Raw genomic sequence first — 17,910 nt, forward strand, 5'->3', positions numbered from 1 at the left:
GCTGTGAGCAAGAGCAGATAATTCTGGGTGTTGAAGACAAGTGTTGTGGAGGAGGTGTCAGGTGACTTGACTCATGGTATCTGAGGTGAATACAGCCTTTTTCACCTCAACAGCGAGTTAGTAAGTACATTGAAAGCTGCTTAAAGGGACAACAGCAATTAGGAGTTTGTCTTTCAATTTCATCAGAGGAGCGACGCCCTACTGGGGCAGGGTCACAGCGTTCAGATGGAAGCCCGGATTCCAGAATCGGGCGGCGATGCTGCCTTGAGGTCGTCAAGTGTCATCTCGGAGTCAATTTACTCCTTTGCTGAGAATGATAAAGCTGAGAAGACAAAGAGGAGATGAGAAACGTTATGATAAGGTGTTGCTTTGAAGACTTCAGAGACGCCAGCACCGAGGTAGACAAAAATGTGGTGCCATTAGAATTTATCATTAACTGAAGTAACAAGAAGCGTATATCCGTCAACCTTCATTGTAGGGTACTTTATCACAGGTACATTGAATAACAATGATTGCTTTAGGATAAATAACTTTTAACAAGTTGCTAGGAGACGAAAGAAATATTTGAGGTCACATTAGGCGGCGGCCTGCATGGTCTGTGTAGACGATGTACAATTGTAAACAATAACAACTGCCTTGATTGAAATATGCGCTGGTGGGACTTTGGATACCTCAAATTTTACTTGACCTACCTTGATAGGCTCCAAAGCAGAAATTAGCACAAAAGAAACGACAGTTTTACCATCAGGTCTCATGTATATATATATATATATATATATATATATATATATATATATATATATATATATATATATACACACATATATATATATATATATATATATATATATAATATATATATATATATATATATATATATATATCAAGGGTCCAGCAAGAAAAATGAAAAGCAGCAGTACCTTGTGCTTTCGTGTATTCTTGATACAGCCTCATCAGGGTACAAAATATTTTGTATCCTGATGAGGTGTATCAAGAATACACGAAAGCGCTATGTACTGCTCTGCTTTTCATTTTTCCTGCTGGCTGCTTGATATACAATCTTCTCACGTGTTACTTGTGATCGTATAACACACACTCACATATATATATATATTATAATATATATAATTATCTATAATATAATATTATAATATATATATATATAGAAGAAATGAAATACATACGTATTTACATTTACTTAACTTTAAGTTTAATGAACAGCGTTTGTCATCAATACCGAATTTCAGGTTCGTTTTGTTTATATGCGAATGTGTAATGCTTTAATTTATTCATATGAAAATCCATCAGGTTAACAGAGATCTTTCTTAAGAGTGAATCGGGTCATATATTTTACGACATTTAACCATTAGCCCAGAATAACAACAAACAGGCTCTGCTCATATCCCATTCAGTACCACAGAACTACGCATAATTATCAGTCATAAACCCAATTGTTCTCGTCTGCGTAGTGGAACGAACAAAGAGCTTATACATCAACGTACACAAAGCGTTTACCATTTTATTAGGTGATTTTATAGTATAACAAATGTTGATTTAGCTTGCTCTTTATTATTTATAGATTACAAGCGACGAAAAAGCAGCCATAGCTGATGTCCTGGTCGCAGAATGTAAAACATTTCTTAAGCAATAAAACTTCAGAACCAGCCTTAAGCAACATTCGATCGGCCCTGACAGGTTGCTTAGCATCAGGGAAAAATGAGTACCATCGGGGAGGAGAAATCTGCTCTCCTGATCAGCAACAAATTTTTCCTATAGGGACAAAATGGCATTGAACTTGACCAGCAATTTCAAGACGAGCTACTGAAAGGGAAAACTGGGGTGCTGCTGCGACTTTCACTTCCTTTTCTGCCCCAGTGAGATGACTTTCACTTTGGAGGGAGTTCCCCAACTTCTCTGGCATCTTCGGGGAACCACCTTTTCCAGACTCAAGGTCGGGTCGTGATATGAACACCAGTTTTTCATAATATCGCCATCACTGGATTTTCTTTGCTGCGGTGACCAAATGATGCTTGGAATGCCTGAGGCATTCCTGGATGTCGGAGGAATGTGATCGAGGTCAGGGATCATCTCAGTTAAAGTCTCATAGTAACTAATGGCTTCGGTTATTTCACGCAAGTCCATAGAATTCTTTTGCTTTTCTTCATCTCAGATCTCTCGTCACTTCCGATGATTTGTTCACTTCTTGGCCTCAGTAGCTTGTAATGTTAAATTAAACGTCACAAACTCTGTCTATTTTTTGCTCAGTCTAATTTAGACCTTTTATTTGTCCTGCTTATATCCATCTCATTTATGCAAATGATCAAACGAATGTTCATTTATCAAAGGCCCACTTCACTCTGATCACTTGACCTGCTCCATTACAAGTTTGTTCATTTTTCTTTTGTTATCGTTTTAAATAGGGCGGCACTTTTGTATCTTTTATGTATATATATTTTTTTCGTTTCTTTTTCTTTTGTCTGGCTCTCTTGTTTGGAATTCATAAGTATCGTTATTTTCATTATTTTTTTAGTTTTATTTTGTGTAAGCTTTTCCAATACATTTTTCGTGTTCAGCTCTTTTGATCTGTATATTGCAGCTATCAAACTGCACTGCAAGAAACTGCAAAGGCATGGGGGCCTCTCACATAGCACCAGACAATCTTTTTCTTTTTTACTTTGAGACGAAGCCTCGTCCAGCTACGTCACTCCATGACGTCAAACACCACACCACCTCTTCTCCCTTTCCTTCACGTGACGGGTCACTCAGGTCGCGTTTCGCCTCCTTGGGTATAAAAGGGCTCCTGCATCTGGCTGGGGCACCAGACCCAAGAAAGTGCGCGCTCATCACACAGCAGAGCACCAGATCTCTCTCAGATTCCACCAATAACTCAGGCATCATGAACGCCAAAATCTGCGCTCTCGTTTTCTCATTTGCCTTGTAAGTAGAGGACCAAGTTTTTGGTCTAGTAACTTTGTACTATGTGATAATGAATTCCTATATCAAAATTCATTCGTGTTTATTTACATCTTCACCGATGGTTTAGAAGCGAAGCATTTGCATTGAATTCTGTCTTTTCTTACACGTCAAATCACTTAAAAGAATTGAAATTCTAACGTACCTATCTTCTTTGCGGGCTGCTCAATGAGCAAGAGCCCGTGCTGGCATAAGGCAAGCCTAATCTTCAACAACCATCAGAAAGTTTTATATGAGAGATTTATTTTCACTGACATAAAATTACAAGTAATAAATATTATGGCTTTTGACAAGGGACAATTTTTGTAACAGTAAAAATTTGTCTAAAAACTCTCTCTCTCAATAGCCTCTTTGAACACTTCTCAAAATATATCTTGATATTTATTGTTATTGCATTGCTTGCAAAGTCAAGTAGAGACCTATTCCTTCTTAAAGGCCAAATGCTTCAATGTTTCTTGCAATATCAGAAACCAGCGGCGTAACTAGGAGTCTCTTAATAGGGGGGCACCTGGTGGCCACAGCTGAATATGGGAGGGGGGGGGGGGCACTAGGCAGTAGGCATGCACAAATTATAATATTAATTCTTTCTTTCTTTTTTAATCATGCGTAAAGATATTAAGTTTGTTTTAAAATATTTAAGCCTACTACTTTGTGAATCACATTTTTATATAACAAACTTGCTCAAATATTTTTTCAATACAAATTATGACCCTCTGGCCACACTTGTAAATCCAAATTAGATATTATTTGCAATGGTTTGGCAATGAAATAAAACCACTTGTTATGTAAATAATGTATAATTTAGATAATCAAAACTAACACTTGGTTATTGTAAAAAAAAATATATATGAATTATTCATTTAATATTTCTATGATATGTTAAAACAGTGAGATCCAAAGAAATTACGACATTTGATCGCTACAATTAACGACTTTCGTTGAAGTATATAATAAGATTCCATTACAATTGGTTACTTGATTATTGAACCTAATCATTTAATTAATAGTATTAATAACAAAACGATGCAGATGTAATAATTCAGTACATCTGCATCATTCTGTTATTATGTTTCCTAGCAAAAATATCACCAAACCTTTCCAACACTAAATAAATGGCTCTAAGCAAAGCAAGCCTTCCCTTAGAGCACACTGCCTATAACATTGAAAATTTGCATTTATGCACTTGCTATTAAACTATCAAGGACGAAAGAATGACAGCATTACTACAAAGAAAAATAGAAATGAGCCTGAAACGCTTGTAACATAAATACCTGCCGTGTCTTGGTGACTGTTATTCACACGATCGCGCACAGAATGATTGCCATCTACCAACCGGAACTGCAGTCCCGGTTAATCCCTGCCAGCGTTACATCAACACATCACATACACATATTGTACGAGACTATTATCAACGATGGCGCAGCGCAAGACACATAAAAACGAATAACCTGTGAGATTCTCTCTCTCTCTCTCTGTGTATGTGTATGTAACCAAATTTGCGTTATGCAATATTGCACTATTTCTAAGATTTGTGCAGGATATTCGCATATCCAAATGTTTTACCAACTGATTACAATATGTCAGTCAGTCCACTGACATTGTTGCGAGATACGTACATGTATAACATTTTTGTATAATACACGTGCGTGTGTGTCTGTGCGTGTGCGTGTTTTTGATGTTTTAATTTTCTATCCTATGTTAATTTCCAAATTCCACTGATTTTTTTACCATAAATCATTTTCTGTACATGATTTGATTCCATTTCTTTCACACTTACATAACGAATACGTATACTCCTGAGTTAAAGAAAGAAAATTTATTCATTTCTTACAGTTAATATACAAAAAAACATCCAAACTACTTGATTTAGAAAACTTAAACATTAATAATAATAATAATAATAATAATAATAATAATAATAATAATAATAATAATAATATGAAAATTAAACTTATGTTTTACTACAAGCTACATAAACTCAAAATGGGGGTCCACCTGGGGGGGGGCACCAGTTTCAAATGGGGGGGGGCACGTGCCCCCCCCCCCCCCCCGCAGTTACGCCTATGTAAGAAACTGTATTACATAAGAAATATTTATTTTGATTCTTACTTATTGGTAAACAATATACATGTCACTTATTTTGCGATTAGAAGGTTGGAATACAAATAGAGATATTCATTTCTGTCTCATAAGTCTGACTAATGACTCGCAACAGAAGCAGCTGTAGCAGTCTCACATCAGCTGTGCATTTGATGTCTAGGCCAGTTTACAACGCTCCTAATTGGCTGTTGATAAGCCAATCACAGGGCTGGAAACTCTCAGTCTCTCTCGAGAGTTCACATAGGCAGGATGTATGTTCCATCGCTCCTCAAGTATACGTCTTTCAAGAGAGGTGGAACATAAATCCTACCTATGTGAACTCTCGAGAGAGACTGAAAGTTTCCAGTCCTGTGATTGGCTTATCAACAGCCAATCAGGAGCGTCGTAAAGGAATGGCCTAGACGTCAAATGCACGGCTGATGTGAATCTACTATAGTATCAATGACGAACAACGGAATTTTCTACCTTACAGGACGGTCGTGTTCACAAACGCCGGTCGTCTCCAGTACGTCTTCCACACAGGCGAGAGCTTTCAGCCATCAATCGCCGGTTCTCAGCAAGTTGTAAGTTGTAATACTGGACTTAAAAGTTGATCTTAGTCTCAAAAATGAATATAAAATTGATGCATAAAATGTCTTCGATCTAAGCGGAACTTTGTTAGCAATGTGAGGTTTATCTTCTTGCGAATGAAACAATACTACTGACATTGCAGGTGCATTTGGTGAAGAGAGCGACCTCCCGTTCAGGTGGGGGCGCCCGATGCCCTTCCTTCTCTGCCAGTAGGTAAGTCGGAATGTTTATATGTGGGCGTGTGTATTTATGAAAGAAATGGCTTAGTACTTGCTTGTCTGTTTGTAACGTCGTATTTATCTAATTAGGGAGCTGCTAGCTAGTGTGGCTTCGTGTAAATAAGTTTTTCTAATATTTTTGACAGAGTTTTGCAGCACAGTTAGTTAATGAAATTTATAGTAAATCTGTAGGCCCATACATCACATTTCAGGAGCAATAGATTCTTTATCTAATCTCATAAATTTCAATTCATCTCGTACGTAATCATTTTCTGTTCATAGAGCAAAGAGTAATGATTCCTGTACTCCCTCAGATGCCCACACCCCGACCTGCCAGCATTGTGTGTGGGACACCGCTTGATGACTCCCTGCCACCACGTAGACTTGATTAACGTCAACATCTAAAATTTTGGAAGGCTAAGTCTGACAGGGAGAAATATAAAACGACAGCCAAGATACTGAATGAATCTTAAGATGGAAAACAAACTCACATAACAAGGAAAGTGTATTTAAAAAGAGGAACTATTTTGGAGTCCACAGAGAGGAAGACACCGACTGAGGATACTGACGACAGCAATTTCTGTGAGGTGGAACTGAAACTTATCTTATGCATTTATGGATTTTGCATCACTTTTTGTGTGGAATCTTTGCTCTGATTTATACGAATCAGTGTTCTAACTGATTGAGGCACATGTACTACTACACTAGTTCTGTCCAATTATTTATTGAACTCGAGTCAAACGACCAATGATCATGTTACCAATTTCATAATACAAACATATTAAATGTTATTTTAGAGATGTTTATTTTGTTACTTAGTTTTGTAGTGAAGATATTTAATAAATAATAATATAAAAATAAAAATGAAAAATCTCTTCATTCTTAACCCTAGAGAACTTTATTATAGGAGAAATAATTTGCGCTAATCATTTTGATCATCAAAATGATTAGCGCAAATGAATCCTGAGTAGAAGGAAACGATTTCTTGGTAACAGAAGAAGCAACTTGGATCCTAACGATGAACAAAACTATTTGCGAAAAAGGCGAAAATGAAAATGAAAGATGTTGGGGTCAAGTGGACCCTCCAGCAAGACCTTGTACTACAGAGGTTTGTATATATGGTCGCCATCGGTGTGAGGCAACTAATGCATCGTCTAAGACGATGTAGTTGTCAGAAATAGCAGCAAAGAGCCGTCGGGCATTAAAGATAAACCTGAAATGAAGGCTAAAATTCTAATGCTACCATTCACGTGAAAAGCTCTATAGGATAAGTCAAATTCAGGTAGTAGCTCTAGAGACTGATCATAACATTAAAAATGTTATGTCTTTTGCAGTGAAAGAAACCTCTCCCTAATTTTGCCTTCTTTTCTTCAACTTTGATAACAACAGAATTTACGTGGACATAGAACCATATTTCATGTTCAGAACACATGAACTGGACATTCCGTGGTTTCAGAAAACCTAAACATTCACCTCTTAGTGGGTTATACAAGCATTCATGTTATTTATAATCGTAGAAAGTTGCCAAACCAGTCTTGAAATTCTCTTTATTAATCTCGATGCGGGCTCTCTCGTGGATTTGCTTTTCCCTTTTTTTCACATAATGACTTCGCATCTCTTCTCGTTCTGCTCATTCATAATTCATATGAAGACGACTCATCCTGAATCCTCTGCACAGCCTTGTCAACTCTCTTTGGAAATCGTTTGTTTACGATTAACGTTTTTCTGGAGAATATCTCCGGAGGAGCAGACTAGTTGAAGTCTTTTCATGGGTCCCAAACGATAACTTTTCTATCTGTTTGCTTCATTCCCCTCTCTTCACAATAATGTTTGAAGATACAAAGTTTGAATCCCTCAAATCCGTCAGAATTTTTGTTCTGGAAGGAGCACATCACTATAAAAAAAAAAGCTGGTTAAGTTGTAAGTAGGCCTTGGAGAAGCTGGGTGGAGGAACTATAGTACCTTGCATGGCGAATTGTCTCGTGCGCAGGAGTGTTCTCGTTAGGCTTCGTTCTTGTTTTCCATTTTATTTGCATGAAAAATTTATTTCAACTTCGATATAACTTTTCCTACAGATATCTAATTTCCTTGAACTCGCCGTGAACTTCAAGTTTTGCAGTCCCAAAGACACGATGCCGATGTACCCGAACTTGTGAGACAACCAGATTAATAATTGAAAAGTCTCTCCCGCCGTATGCTTTATGACCTGTATCAATCAGTCTGCTCACCTACTATGTCCATAAAATCACCTTAATTCAAAACAAAAAGCAAAAAATTCGAAAGTAAGGTATCTGGCGTTTAATCTACTCTGTCTCCATGGGAACACTGTTAAGGTGGTAATGACAGGATGCAGTTAAGTAAACGCTCCCTTATTTGGGCGATAGGGCTTGAGCCACCTTTAATGCTGAACTTTTCAATTTAGCCTCGACCCCACTGGTCATTTAAAACTGGTTTCTGACGTCATCCGTCGAGAGGTGGTACTACTACGCGCGTTTGTTTTCACTCGCTCGACACGTGCGCTGTTACCACCAGGTTGGCTTTAACCACGATTAATCTCTATTAGTCCTGTCTTTAACAAGCCAAATCGGCTGGCATATACTGCAATGTCATCCTTGAATTTTTCGGCATTATACCAGATAAAACACACACACACACACACCACACACACACACACATATATATATATATATATATATATTATATATATATAGATATATATATCTGTATATTTATATATATATATATATATATATATGAAAATGACTTTAGAATAGAAGTCGAAGTACTTACGTAGGTTCTTATAATTTCATGAGGAACTCGTATTCTTTTCCAAAGTACAACTGTGGAAGCACTATACTTATATATATTAATAATATATTATATATAATATTATATATAATTATAATATTATATATATATATATATCTATAATGTGTTTTTGTGTGTGTGGTGTGTGTGTGTATGTATGTATATAATTATGTGTGTGTGTGTGCTGTATAATAGTATATGTAATATATATATTATAAATATTATCTATACATGTATATATATATATATATTATAATATATCTATATCTATATTATTTATATGCCCGTGTGTGCAAAAGAACTGTTATTCCAAAAGGAGGGAATTCTTAATGGAGAATCAGATTCTATTAGTTGTCACTCTGACACATGCAGAGAACTGATCTGAATTTGCATTCACAAACGTCATATATATATCTCCGGTGTCATTAGAGGCTTTGTGAAGTCCTTCATGTTTTTCGCGTAAGGCACTTTCGTGTTATTTATTGGTATTATTACATGATCGTTGTTTATTTTTAATGTCATATTTTCTGAAAAGAGTCTTTTGATGCAAAAAATTATTGACTGAATGAATATAGCCACTGTGAATTTATGTCTTACACAGTTCGCTAACTTGCTGGTCTACGAGTAATGACTGAAGTATGTACTGAATCACTACTATTGTTATCGTTAGCAGCAGAGTAGTTTATAAGGGTTAGTCTATCAAGACTATACTATGTAGAAAATGAAGACGTGTTCAGCCAGATTTTTCCAGTTTATTCCTGCCAGGGAGCGTTTCGAACCCACGAATCCCTTCCACTCGTTAATTTCTTTACCCGGCGATAAAGCTCCTGGTATGTTACATTATAGCAAAACCCACTACATTTGATACTAAATGCAAGATACTACAGTACCTTCGGAAGTTAAAATTTTGCAATATTGCTATTTCATTTTTAAAAAATCAACAAATAAAGCCTTTGTCCTTATACACGAGTGAATTTACCTCCATTGTTTTCTTTATCGAGTTTTAGTCACGTGTTGGGAGTTGAATCAGCATTTTTATTGATCTCTCAGAGATCACGTCCTTCGTTATGTGCTTTTTTTATCTAGTGAAATTTGCCTTTGGTTTCTCTTCTGCTCTTCGTTAAGTATCAGATTTTTTTTTATATTAATGAATAATCACGTAGGTGATTCAATGATTTCACATACGCAGTCTCTCTTGAAACTGTCTCCTTAAATTTAAGTCATGTAAGATTTAGTCACAAACAATTTTTTGATCTTGGAAGACATTCTTATATGTTAGCGTTCTCTGCAAAACTAAATAACAGAATAAATCCTCCTATGAAGAAGTTTAACAATAAGTTTCTATTCAGAAGTGGGTCATAGAAATGTACCTTGGTAGGGTGATTCAAACAGAATTGACGGCTATGTGTATTCACAGTCGATGTCTTTTTTATTTCTTATCTGCGCCCATCAAATTTTTTCGTTCTTTTTGCGACACTCCTCCTTATTTCTACTTAGATTCTTTTCAGATTTTAGTTTTAGATTTCTCCCTGTTAGATTTAGCCTTTCGTTTAGATGCTGAGGCCAATGAATTGTGTGTGGTGGCAGGGAGTCACCAGCCACACTGTCCCATGCACAATACCGACAGGTCAGGGTGTAGACATCTGAAGGAGTGCAAGAATACAATGATTCACACCAAATGAATAAGCGAGGATCGAAAAAATGGAATATTTCAGTTTGTAATATGAAAGATGAGGAGTTGAATTTAATAAGAATAACTAAATGTAATGAATATCACAAGGCAATGTTCAGGAACTAGAGAATAGATTACGAACGACACGAATAAAGAATGCTGAGTGAATAAAATTTGGAAATCAAATGGATTTAAAATTGCGGACGAAATTTAAGATGAAACAAAAGTCAAGTAAGATCTCCCTGGTTGTATGGTTGTATGGAACATATAAAAAACTATAATCATCTGAAAGATTAAATAGATTTGTCTATGAATGATTGGGGCTCAGAACTTCATCTTTTAAGTCTATCGGGCGCATCTACTGCCAGTGACTTACATTTCCAGAATGATGCCATAATTACTACAGCAAAGCAAACGAGCTCTTCTTCGAACGTTTTCCTAAACCTACGCAAGCATTTCCATAAGTATGGAAAAACGCTTACCTACACCGAGAAGGAGGGGCATTTGTTCCCTACATGCAACAGTGAACACTCATACTTTGCCTCATATGTTAAATAAATCCTCTAATTTCTAACCTTTCTAGAGATAAATATTCCTTAATTTTCGGTATTCCTGCCTGCGTTGGCATTCATCACCGCCAGCATCATAGAGGTGGACAAAAATGTTTGCTTCTGTACAGGAAAAACGAGCGAGCGAAAGTACGCAACTCATGTCTTTTCTTGGAAGGATTCTCTAAGGATAGAGCTACACACTTCTATGTCCAAGGCGACCTCGGTGGCCTTGTCCGAGCGGCTTTGAAGGAGAGAGAGAGAGAGAGAGAGAGAGAGAGAGAGAGAGAGAGAGAGAAGAGCTGCATGCAAATGGTGCAGGTCGTGGCATGAAGGCCTGACGTAGTTGACGGGATGTCGTCTGAAAACTTAAAAGTTAAATGGAACTAGTAAAGAAATTCCGGTTTCTTAGTTTCTCAAAATTCGGTTCCGTCGCTCAAATAAACAAAGTTAAACTTGGTTATAAAGTACTCTATAAAAAAAATACACACACAAAACATTCGACGAGGATAAAATATCCCAATTCACGGTGAATCTTTCCCATATCAATTGCAACTGAAGTTGCTGAAGCGAGACAAACGAAAATAACTGATGAAGGACTTAACGTAGGCCCTGATCGATAGTTTTTCTAACTAAAAAAAAGATAAATAAAACCCAGCGATCTTTCATTTATGTGCTTAGCTACAGCGCTGACGATCTGAGAGGATGAAATAATCGGTACTACAATTTTTTTATCAAATGTGATGACGAAGTTTCTGGGAGGAAGGAGAAGGAGAGCCACAGCATCTTATTTTTTTACTTTCATTATAAAAAGACTTCATATTCGTTGTTAGATTTCCCTTAACTGATCGCTCGACGACGCTCTACGACGATTTTCTCCTCCACAATGAAGGCAATTTGACGGTGACGCCTCGGCTTCGCATAGCAACTATCCAAGGACAACCGTTGTCACTTAGTTCTGGTTTTGAAATTGTGTTACTAATTACTTGACAAACATCGCGCTTCAATGTGACATTTTCTTTAATTTCACACACACGCTCAAATATCCAGATGATGAAATCTGTGCTGCCAAATTTTTTAAATAAAAAAAAAGTAGCATATACTTAAAGAAAAAAAAACGGGGGTCATGATCGACTCCACTTTAATCCCTTTGGAGAGTTGCCAAATATCGCTGTATTGAACAACATATGTTCGATATTTTGAAAATATTTTTTTTTTTCAGTTTTTGATTAACTGGACTGTTATCGACAACTTGGTAAATTTCGACACAACGTGTTATGTATCAAATAACGAAACAAAAAGAATTTGAAATTCAGTTATCCTAATGTCGAGGAATGCTGTCTGCCATCTCTTGTATATATTTTCACTCCATGGACTAAAGAAGTTATTTCTTTGTTTATTTGGTTGTCCTTGTTGTTTATTCTTTAACATGGAGAGTCCCCGGCATTTCTCTGATCACTACCTGACACCTAGCCACCCGTAACAGTAAGTACTGAAAAGACTCCTTTATATAAATTGTTCTATGTATTAGTGTATTATATAATGTCGTGTGTTAAAGTGATTCAGTGTTTATAAGTGTATATTGTATAACTAATGAAGATTGTTTGTGTATTGGAAATGTCATATGTTTAACCTGTGAGTGTTTAAAAGTTTATAGAGTATAAACAATAAGGTTTGCATTAAGTTTTACTTCATTGTGCATTTTCTGCAGTCAATAACTTAATTATATTATATCAACAGTTATATAGCTGTAAATATGTTTATTTTATGCAGAACTCCTTAGACCTTGGTCAGTCGTCTTCATTCTTGGTCCTAGACCCTAGACTCTTGGTCCTTGGATCTTATTTCATCCTTAGATACCCATGATTCTTCGTCAGATTGTAATCACGTGCAGTACTTTTCCTGATCCTGATTATACGCGCAAGATCTTCAATAGACCTTTACATTATTATACAAGTTCCTGGTGTTATACATGAAGTTTGTTAATTTTGTATGTTTCAGTTTGTAAATATATTTTAAGTTAATAGAATTTTTCATGTTATACCTTTATATTAAAAATTAAACAAGGAAACTTAAAAATGAACAATCAAATATATTTTTAAAAGAACTAGAGTTCATGGAATATAAAATATAAAAACCATAACTCGACACCTAACAATTCATGTACCTTCAAAATTTCAGTAAAGACGTGCTGATTTATTTAATTTTGAAATTTGTACCGATTCCTTCCACTCCTCCTCCTGATGACCATCAAACATGGGCAGACTACGTCACCTAAAAAGTTGATGTCCAGTTGGAATATGTGAAGACACCACACACACACATACGGTACATATATATCAATATTCATAGATGTATGCACACATATACTATATACAGACATAGTTTACATCATATGGACATATATATATATATAATATATATATATATATATATATATATATATATATATATATATATATATATATAGATATATATATATATATATATAAATTTTGTATGTACAGAATTACAAGGAGTTACAAAGATAGGATGTCTCAAAGAAATTATTAGTCCATCCGAGGAGACATTATGTGCTCACTTATCTTTAGGAGCAGGTTTTACAATTCATTCAGTGTTCTAATGATTTTATCTAGCTTTCTTTTGAACTATTCCACACTGCTGCTGTTGACAACTTCTGGTGGCAATTATTCCATGTCACATCTTGTATGTGAAGAAGTTCCCACAATGCAATGTGTTGTATCTCTTCAGTTCTAGTTTCCATCCATCATTTCTTGTCTGGTTTTCTTTTAATGTGAAGAGGTTACTGTCCACTTTTGTTGTGTCTTTCAGTATTTCGAATGTGTCTAGTAGTTGTCCTCGCAATCGTCGTGCTTCTAGGTCTTACATGTTCAGGCTCTCTAGTCGTCTTTGGTAACCTAATTTTTCTGATGGATGGAATTAACTTTGTGGCTCTTGCTTGTACCCCTTCTATTCTATTTATGTCTTTTCTTAGTGTTGGTGACCAAAACTGTACTGCATATTCAAGATGTGTGGAGCTGCAGCACCGTTTCCTTATTTCTGTATCTGAAATGCCTCTTTATGTATCCCACAAGTTTCTGTGCCTTCTTTCCAGCTTTTATGCATTTTGTGGATTTTAAGTCCTTGGTAATAATGACTCCAAGGTCCTCTTCGTGTTCTACATTATTTATGTCATTCGCAAGCAGTTGGCATGAGAGTTGTTTGTTCCTATAAGTTACACTTTACATTTATCCAGGTTAAAATGCATTTGCCATCTTTTTGACCACTCTCCTATTTTCCTTAGATCATTTCTTAAAATTTCAACTGTATCTGGGTCTGCTGCATTTGCACCTAGTTTAGTGTCATCTGCAAATTTAGCTATCTTGCTAGTGAAGCCTACAATCTGACCATTCTGATTCTTCACCATTTTTTACGACTCTGTTTTCTATTAGTTAGCCATTCTGCTATTTCTCCTACAATTCCTAAAGCTCTAACTTTTGTCATTAATTTCTTGTGTGGAACTTTTTCAAAGGCCTTTTCGGAATTTAAGTACAGTATATTTATTGTTCTACTATTGTCGTAAATACCAAGCATTTATGAAAAAAACTATAAGAGGTTTGATAGACAGGATCTGTTTTGTCTGGAACTGTGTTGGCTGCTTAAGTTGTTTCTATCAATGTGTGTGTGAGAGAGAGAGAGAGAGAGAGATTATAATTCTGAAGATTGTTGCATTGTTCCCAACACCTGTAGCTTACAAAGAAGTAGAAGGCGAAGTTTCTTGGCAAGTATAAGCCGTGTTTATAGCCAAATTCTCAAATGCTACGGCGATGGCGTTACAAAGGGGTTACTTTTTAGATTATATCAAGTGAAATAATTGGCTTTCATTGTGCTCTTCAGTCTGGCAGGCTAAGGTTTATTTTCTTTAGCGCAATATGACGAGCAACTTAATTCCTTTCCCGGCCCAGGCCCGAAGACAACGTAAAAAAAGAAAGAAAAAGCCCGACGTGTAACCATGCAAATAGTGAGAGATAGTCATTGCTTTCCTTTGAAAAAAAAAAAAACGGTTACGAGCAGAGTAGCGTGCTGCTACCGCCAGTGGAACTAGGCGAAGGTTAAGCATTCATGTATATTAACATTTGGTCTGTGCAAATTGAAGTCTGTTGACGCAAACTGGTGCAAAATCGGTCTGGATATCCTGGACGGAGTATTATTTGAATATTTCACAGCACGTACTGAAATTTGTGATATCTTTTATAACAAAGCAACCTAAAAAAAAAAAAAAAAAACGCTTTTATTTGGTCGGTAGTCTTTCCATCGTTCCACAGGGTCCCCCCAAGTAGGGTGAAAGTGCAGTTCGAGCTGAGATGTAAAGAGATAAGGTGAGTTACGCAGAGGTCGATTTTTCAACTCTCCCGCGCAGGACGACGTCACACAGCTCTAGACATCGGTGGCCGCTGGGCAAGCAAGCCGTCTCTACCCCTTGCATGTGGTGACAGCTTGGCGAGCGGTTTCACGAATTTGTGACAATTCTTGAGGTATTTGGAATTTAACACGTTACTGCTATGGTAATATGTACTGTAAACACAGAAAGGTAAAATGTTAACTTTTGCCGTTTCCCTAAAGATCCCGAAATCGTAATTCGTAGGAAGTTGGTAAACAGCCTGAACATCTGCAGAAGAAGCGACCATATATAAACACCAAAAAACGCAAGTGTGCGTTCGGTTCACTTTCAACGAAGCGATTATGCAAGAAACCATATGTTCCGTTCGATTCCTAATGTAAGTAAACCATATTTGACAGGTTAAGTGATAAGATTGAAATTAGGCCTATAGGCCTATGTATAGTTAAGTCTAACTGCAAAGGGGATATACTAGCCAACACGAGAGAGAGAGAGGGGAACACTTTATTGAAATTGTTGTAATGTGCATGAAATGGACCAGTTAATTGTCAGTCAAAAGGGGGCAGTTATTCAGAGAGAGAGATACAACGTTCTGCATAACTGAATGAACCATAGGTTTATAAGGATAATTATACCAATGCAAATAAACCATGTTCACTGTTTAAGATTGACAAATTTAGAACCAGGTCTATGTTTGTTGACAGTAACTGCAAAGACAAAATGCTAGTCAATCCGAAAGTGAGAGGACAAAATTGTATTAGAATTGTTTTCATGTGTATGAAATACCTATACTCTGTTTTTTTCCGTCTGTCCATCCGCCTGTGGTGGTCGCGCATGGTAACACTGCGTCCCGGGCTTTAAATAGTTACGCTATGTCCAATTTTATGTAAATAAAAGTATATCTGGGTGTACATTTGCAACTGAAAAGTGTTCTAATAATTTACTGTATGCGAATTACACCGTTAATATTCGAAATAGGATATTATTATCATTGTTGAGTGTAAGCTGAATGTAACTATCTAATAAAGCCCGGGACGCAGTGTTACCATACGCAAACACCACAGGCGGTGGACAGATGGAAAAAAACAGAGTATAGTTATTCGTTTGGAAAAGGAAGGGGAAGTTTATGAGAGAGAGAGAGAATTTTTTTGCACATAAATAAGCCTACTTCTATCAGGGAGTTGAGAAGATGAAAATAGTAGTAATCATATATTATATATATATATATAGATATATATATATATATATATATATATATATATATATGGACCTATCTGTGTGTGTTCCACATCCACTTTGAAACAGATTGTGCAATTTCAACCAAACTTGATATAAATACTGACTACCATGTGGGAATAAACACTGTACGATTAAGACATCTCAGGCACCAAAGGGGATGGGGGCCCCCGGGGGATGTGTGGGAAGGGGGAAATGCAAAAATTACAGAAAACGACTGATATTAATGTCTAATCCATAGTTTTCAAAGTAGCTGAGAGGAATAGTTATTCCCGAGGCCCTTTAAGTCCAAGTTCAGCCCCATTGGGAGATGGGGTGAGATGGGAAGGGAGTGAAATGTAAAAATAACCTAAATGACAGATACCAGTGTCTAATCCAGAGTTTTCAAGGTCGCTGAGAAGAATAGTGACACTTCCGTTGCCCTTCAAGTCCAAGTTCAGCCCTGATAGGGAGGAGTTGGAAGGAGGCAACATGTAAAAAAAAACCAAAAATGACAGATATTAGCTGTTCTAATTTATAGCTTTAAAGGTTGCTGAGATGCATAGTGACACTCCTTATGTCCTTCAAGTCTATGTTCTGCCCCAATAGGAAGAGGGGGTGGGAAGGTGGTGACATGTAAAAATAAATGCAAACTACAGATACTAGTGTCTAATCCATAGCTTTCGAGGTCACTAACATGAATATTGATACTCCTGATGCCCTTTAAGTCCAAGTTCAGTCCTGATAGGAAGGGGGTGGGTGGCCAGGGGTTGCTGTGAAAAGAGTGGCCCCAATGGGAAAGGGGTCGAGATAATTTAACTACAATAGAGCAAGAAAGACCAGTGGCCTGATTATGAAAAAAACAAACCCAGCCCCTGTGATTGCAGGACCCTCTCAAGAAAAACTAACGTTGTCTACCAATACCCAAATGCCCTGTCCGGGAATGGCCCCCGGGCCGCCTACATTGGATTATGACAACGATGCGATTTTTCCAAGAGGATATCCTGCCAGCGGCTCAGGACGGCGCCATCCATAATTCATGCAAAAAAGACGTCCACAATAGCCAGGATAAACTCGGAAAAGGCGACATTATTCCTAATATTGGTATTATCGATTAAGGCAGCAGCCAACCGTCGCCTCCCGCCCTCTTTAGAGGCCCGCCTACACATCGGGAAGGAAGAAGACCCAGCCTTAACACCACCATCAAGAGACTTCAACTTCCGAACGGTGCACATTATATCATTTTAATGAGAGTTTTCCATTGTATAGTTTTTGATTAGGTATTTGCCGATAATTGACCCACGAATGGTAGAGGAAGAAAAATTTATACAGGTTAGGTTTGTAAAAAATAAAGCTGTGAGTGGAAAGATGAGTGATAGCATTAAGGCTTTGTAAAAAAAAGGGTTT

At 36.8% G+C, this 17,910-nt stretch overlaps 1 protein-coding gene across 1 annotated transcript; it reads left to right on the plus strand.

The window, feature by feature from the left end:
• Positions 1 to 2,614: 2,614 nt before the first annotated feature.
• LOC135216917 (uncharacterized) lies at positions 2,615 to 6,732 on the plus strand. Its single transcript, XM_064252462.1, has 4 exons — positions 2,615 to 2,937; positions 5,546 to 5,636; positions 5,786 to 5,856; positions 6,176 to 6,732. The coding sequence occupies exons 1-4, from the start codon at positions 2,630 to 2,632 to the stop codon at positions 6,264 to 6,266; spliced, it is 561 nt and encodes a 186-aa protein (XP_064108532.1). The 5' UTR covers positions 2,615 to 2,629; the 3' UTR covers positions 6,267 to 6,732.
• The last annotated feature ends 11,178 nt before the right edge of the window (positions 6,733 to 17,910 follow it).

The sequence above is a fragment of the Macrobrachium nipponense genome, chromosome 6 (assembly GCF_015104395.2).
Source record: "Macrobrachium nipponense isolate FS-2020 chromosome 6, ASM1510439v2, whole genome shotgun sequence".
NCBI classification, from domain to species: domain Eukaryota; kingdom Metazoa; phylum Arthropoda; class Malacostraca; order Decapoda; family Palaemonidae; genus Macrobrachium; species Macrobrachium nipponense.

Coding starts and splice junctions, on each gene's coding strand:
- LOC135216917 (XM_064252462.1), top strand. CDS start 2,630: ATGGGGGCCTCTCACATAGCACCAGACAATCTTTTTCTTTTTTACTTT. Junction 2,938..5,545: donor CTCGTTTTCTCATTTGCCTT/GTAAGTAGAGGA, acceptor TCTACCTTACAG/GACGGTCGTGTTCACAAACG. Junction 5,637..5,785: donor TCGCCGGTTCTCAGCAAGTT/GTAAGTTGTAAT, acceptor CTGACATTGCAG/GTGCATTTGGTGAAGAGAGC.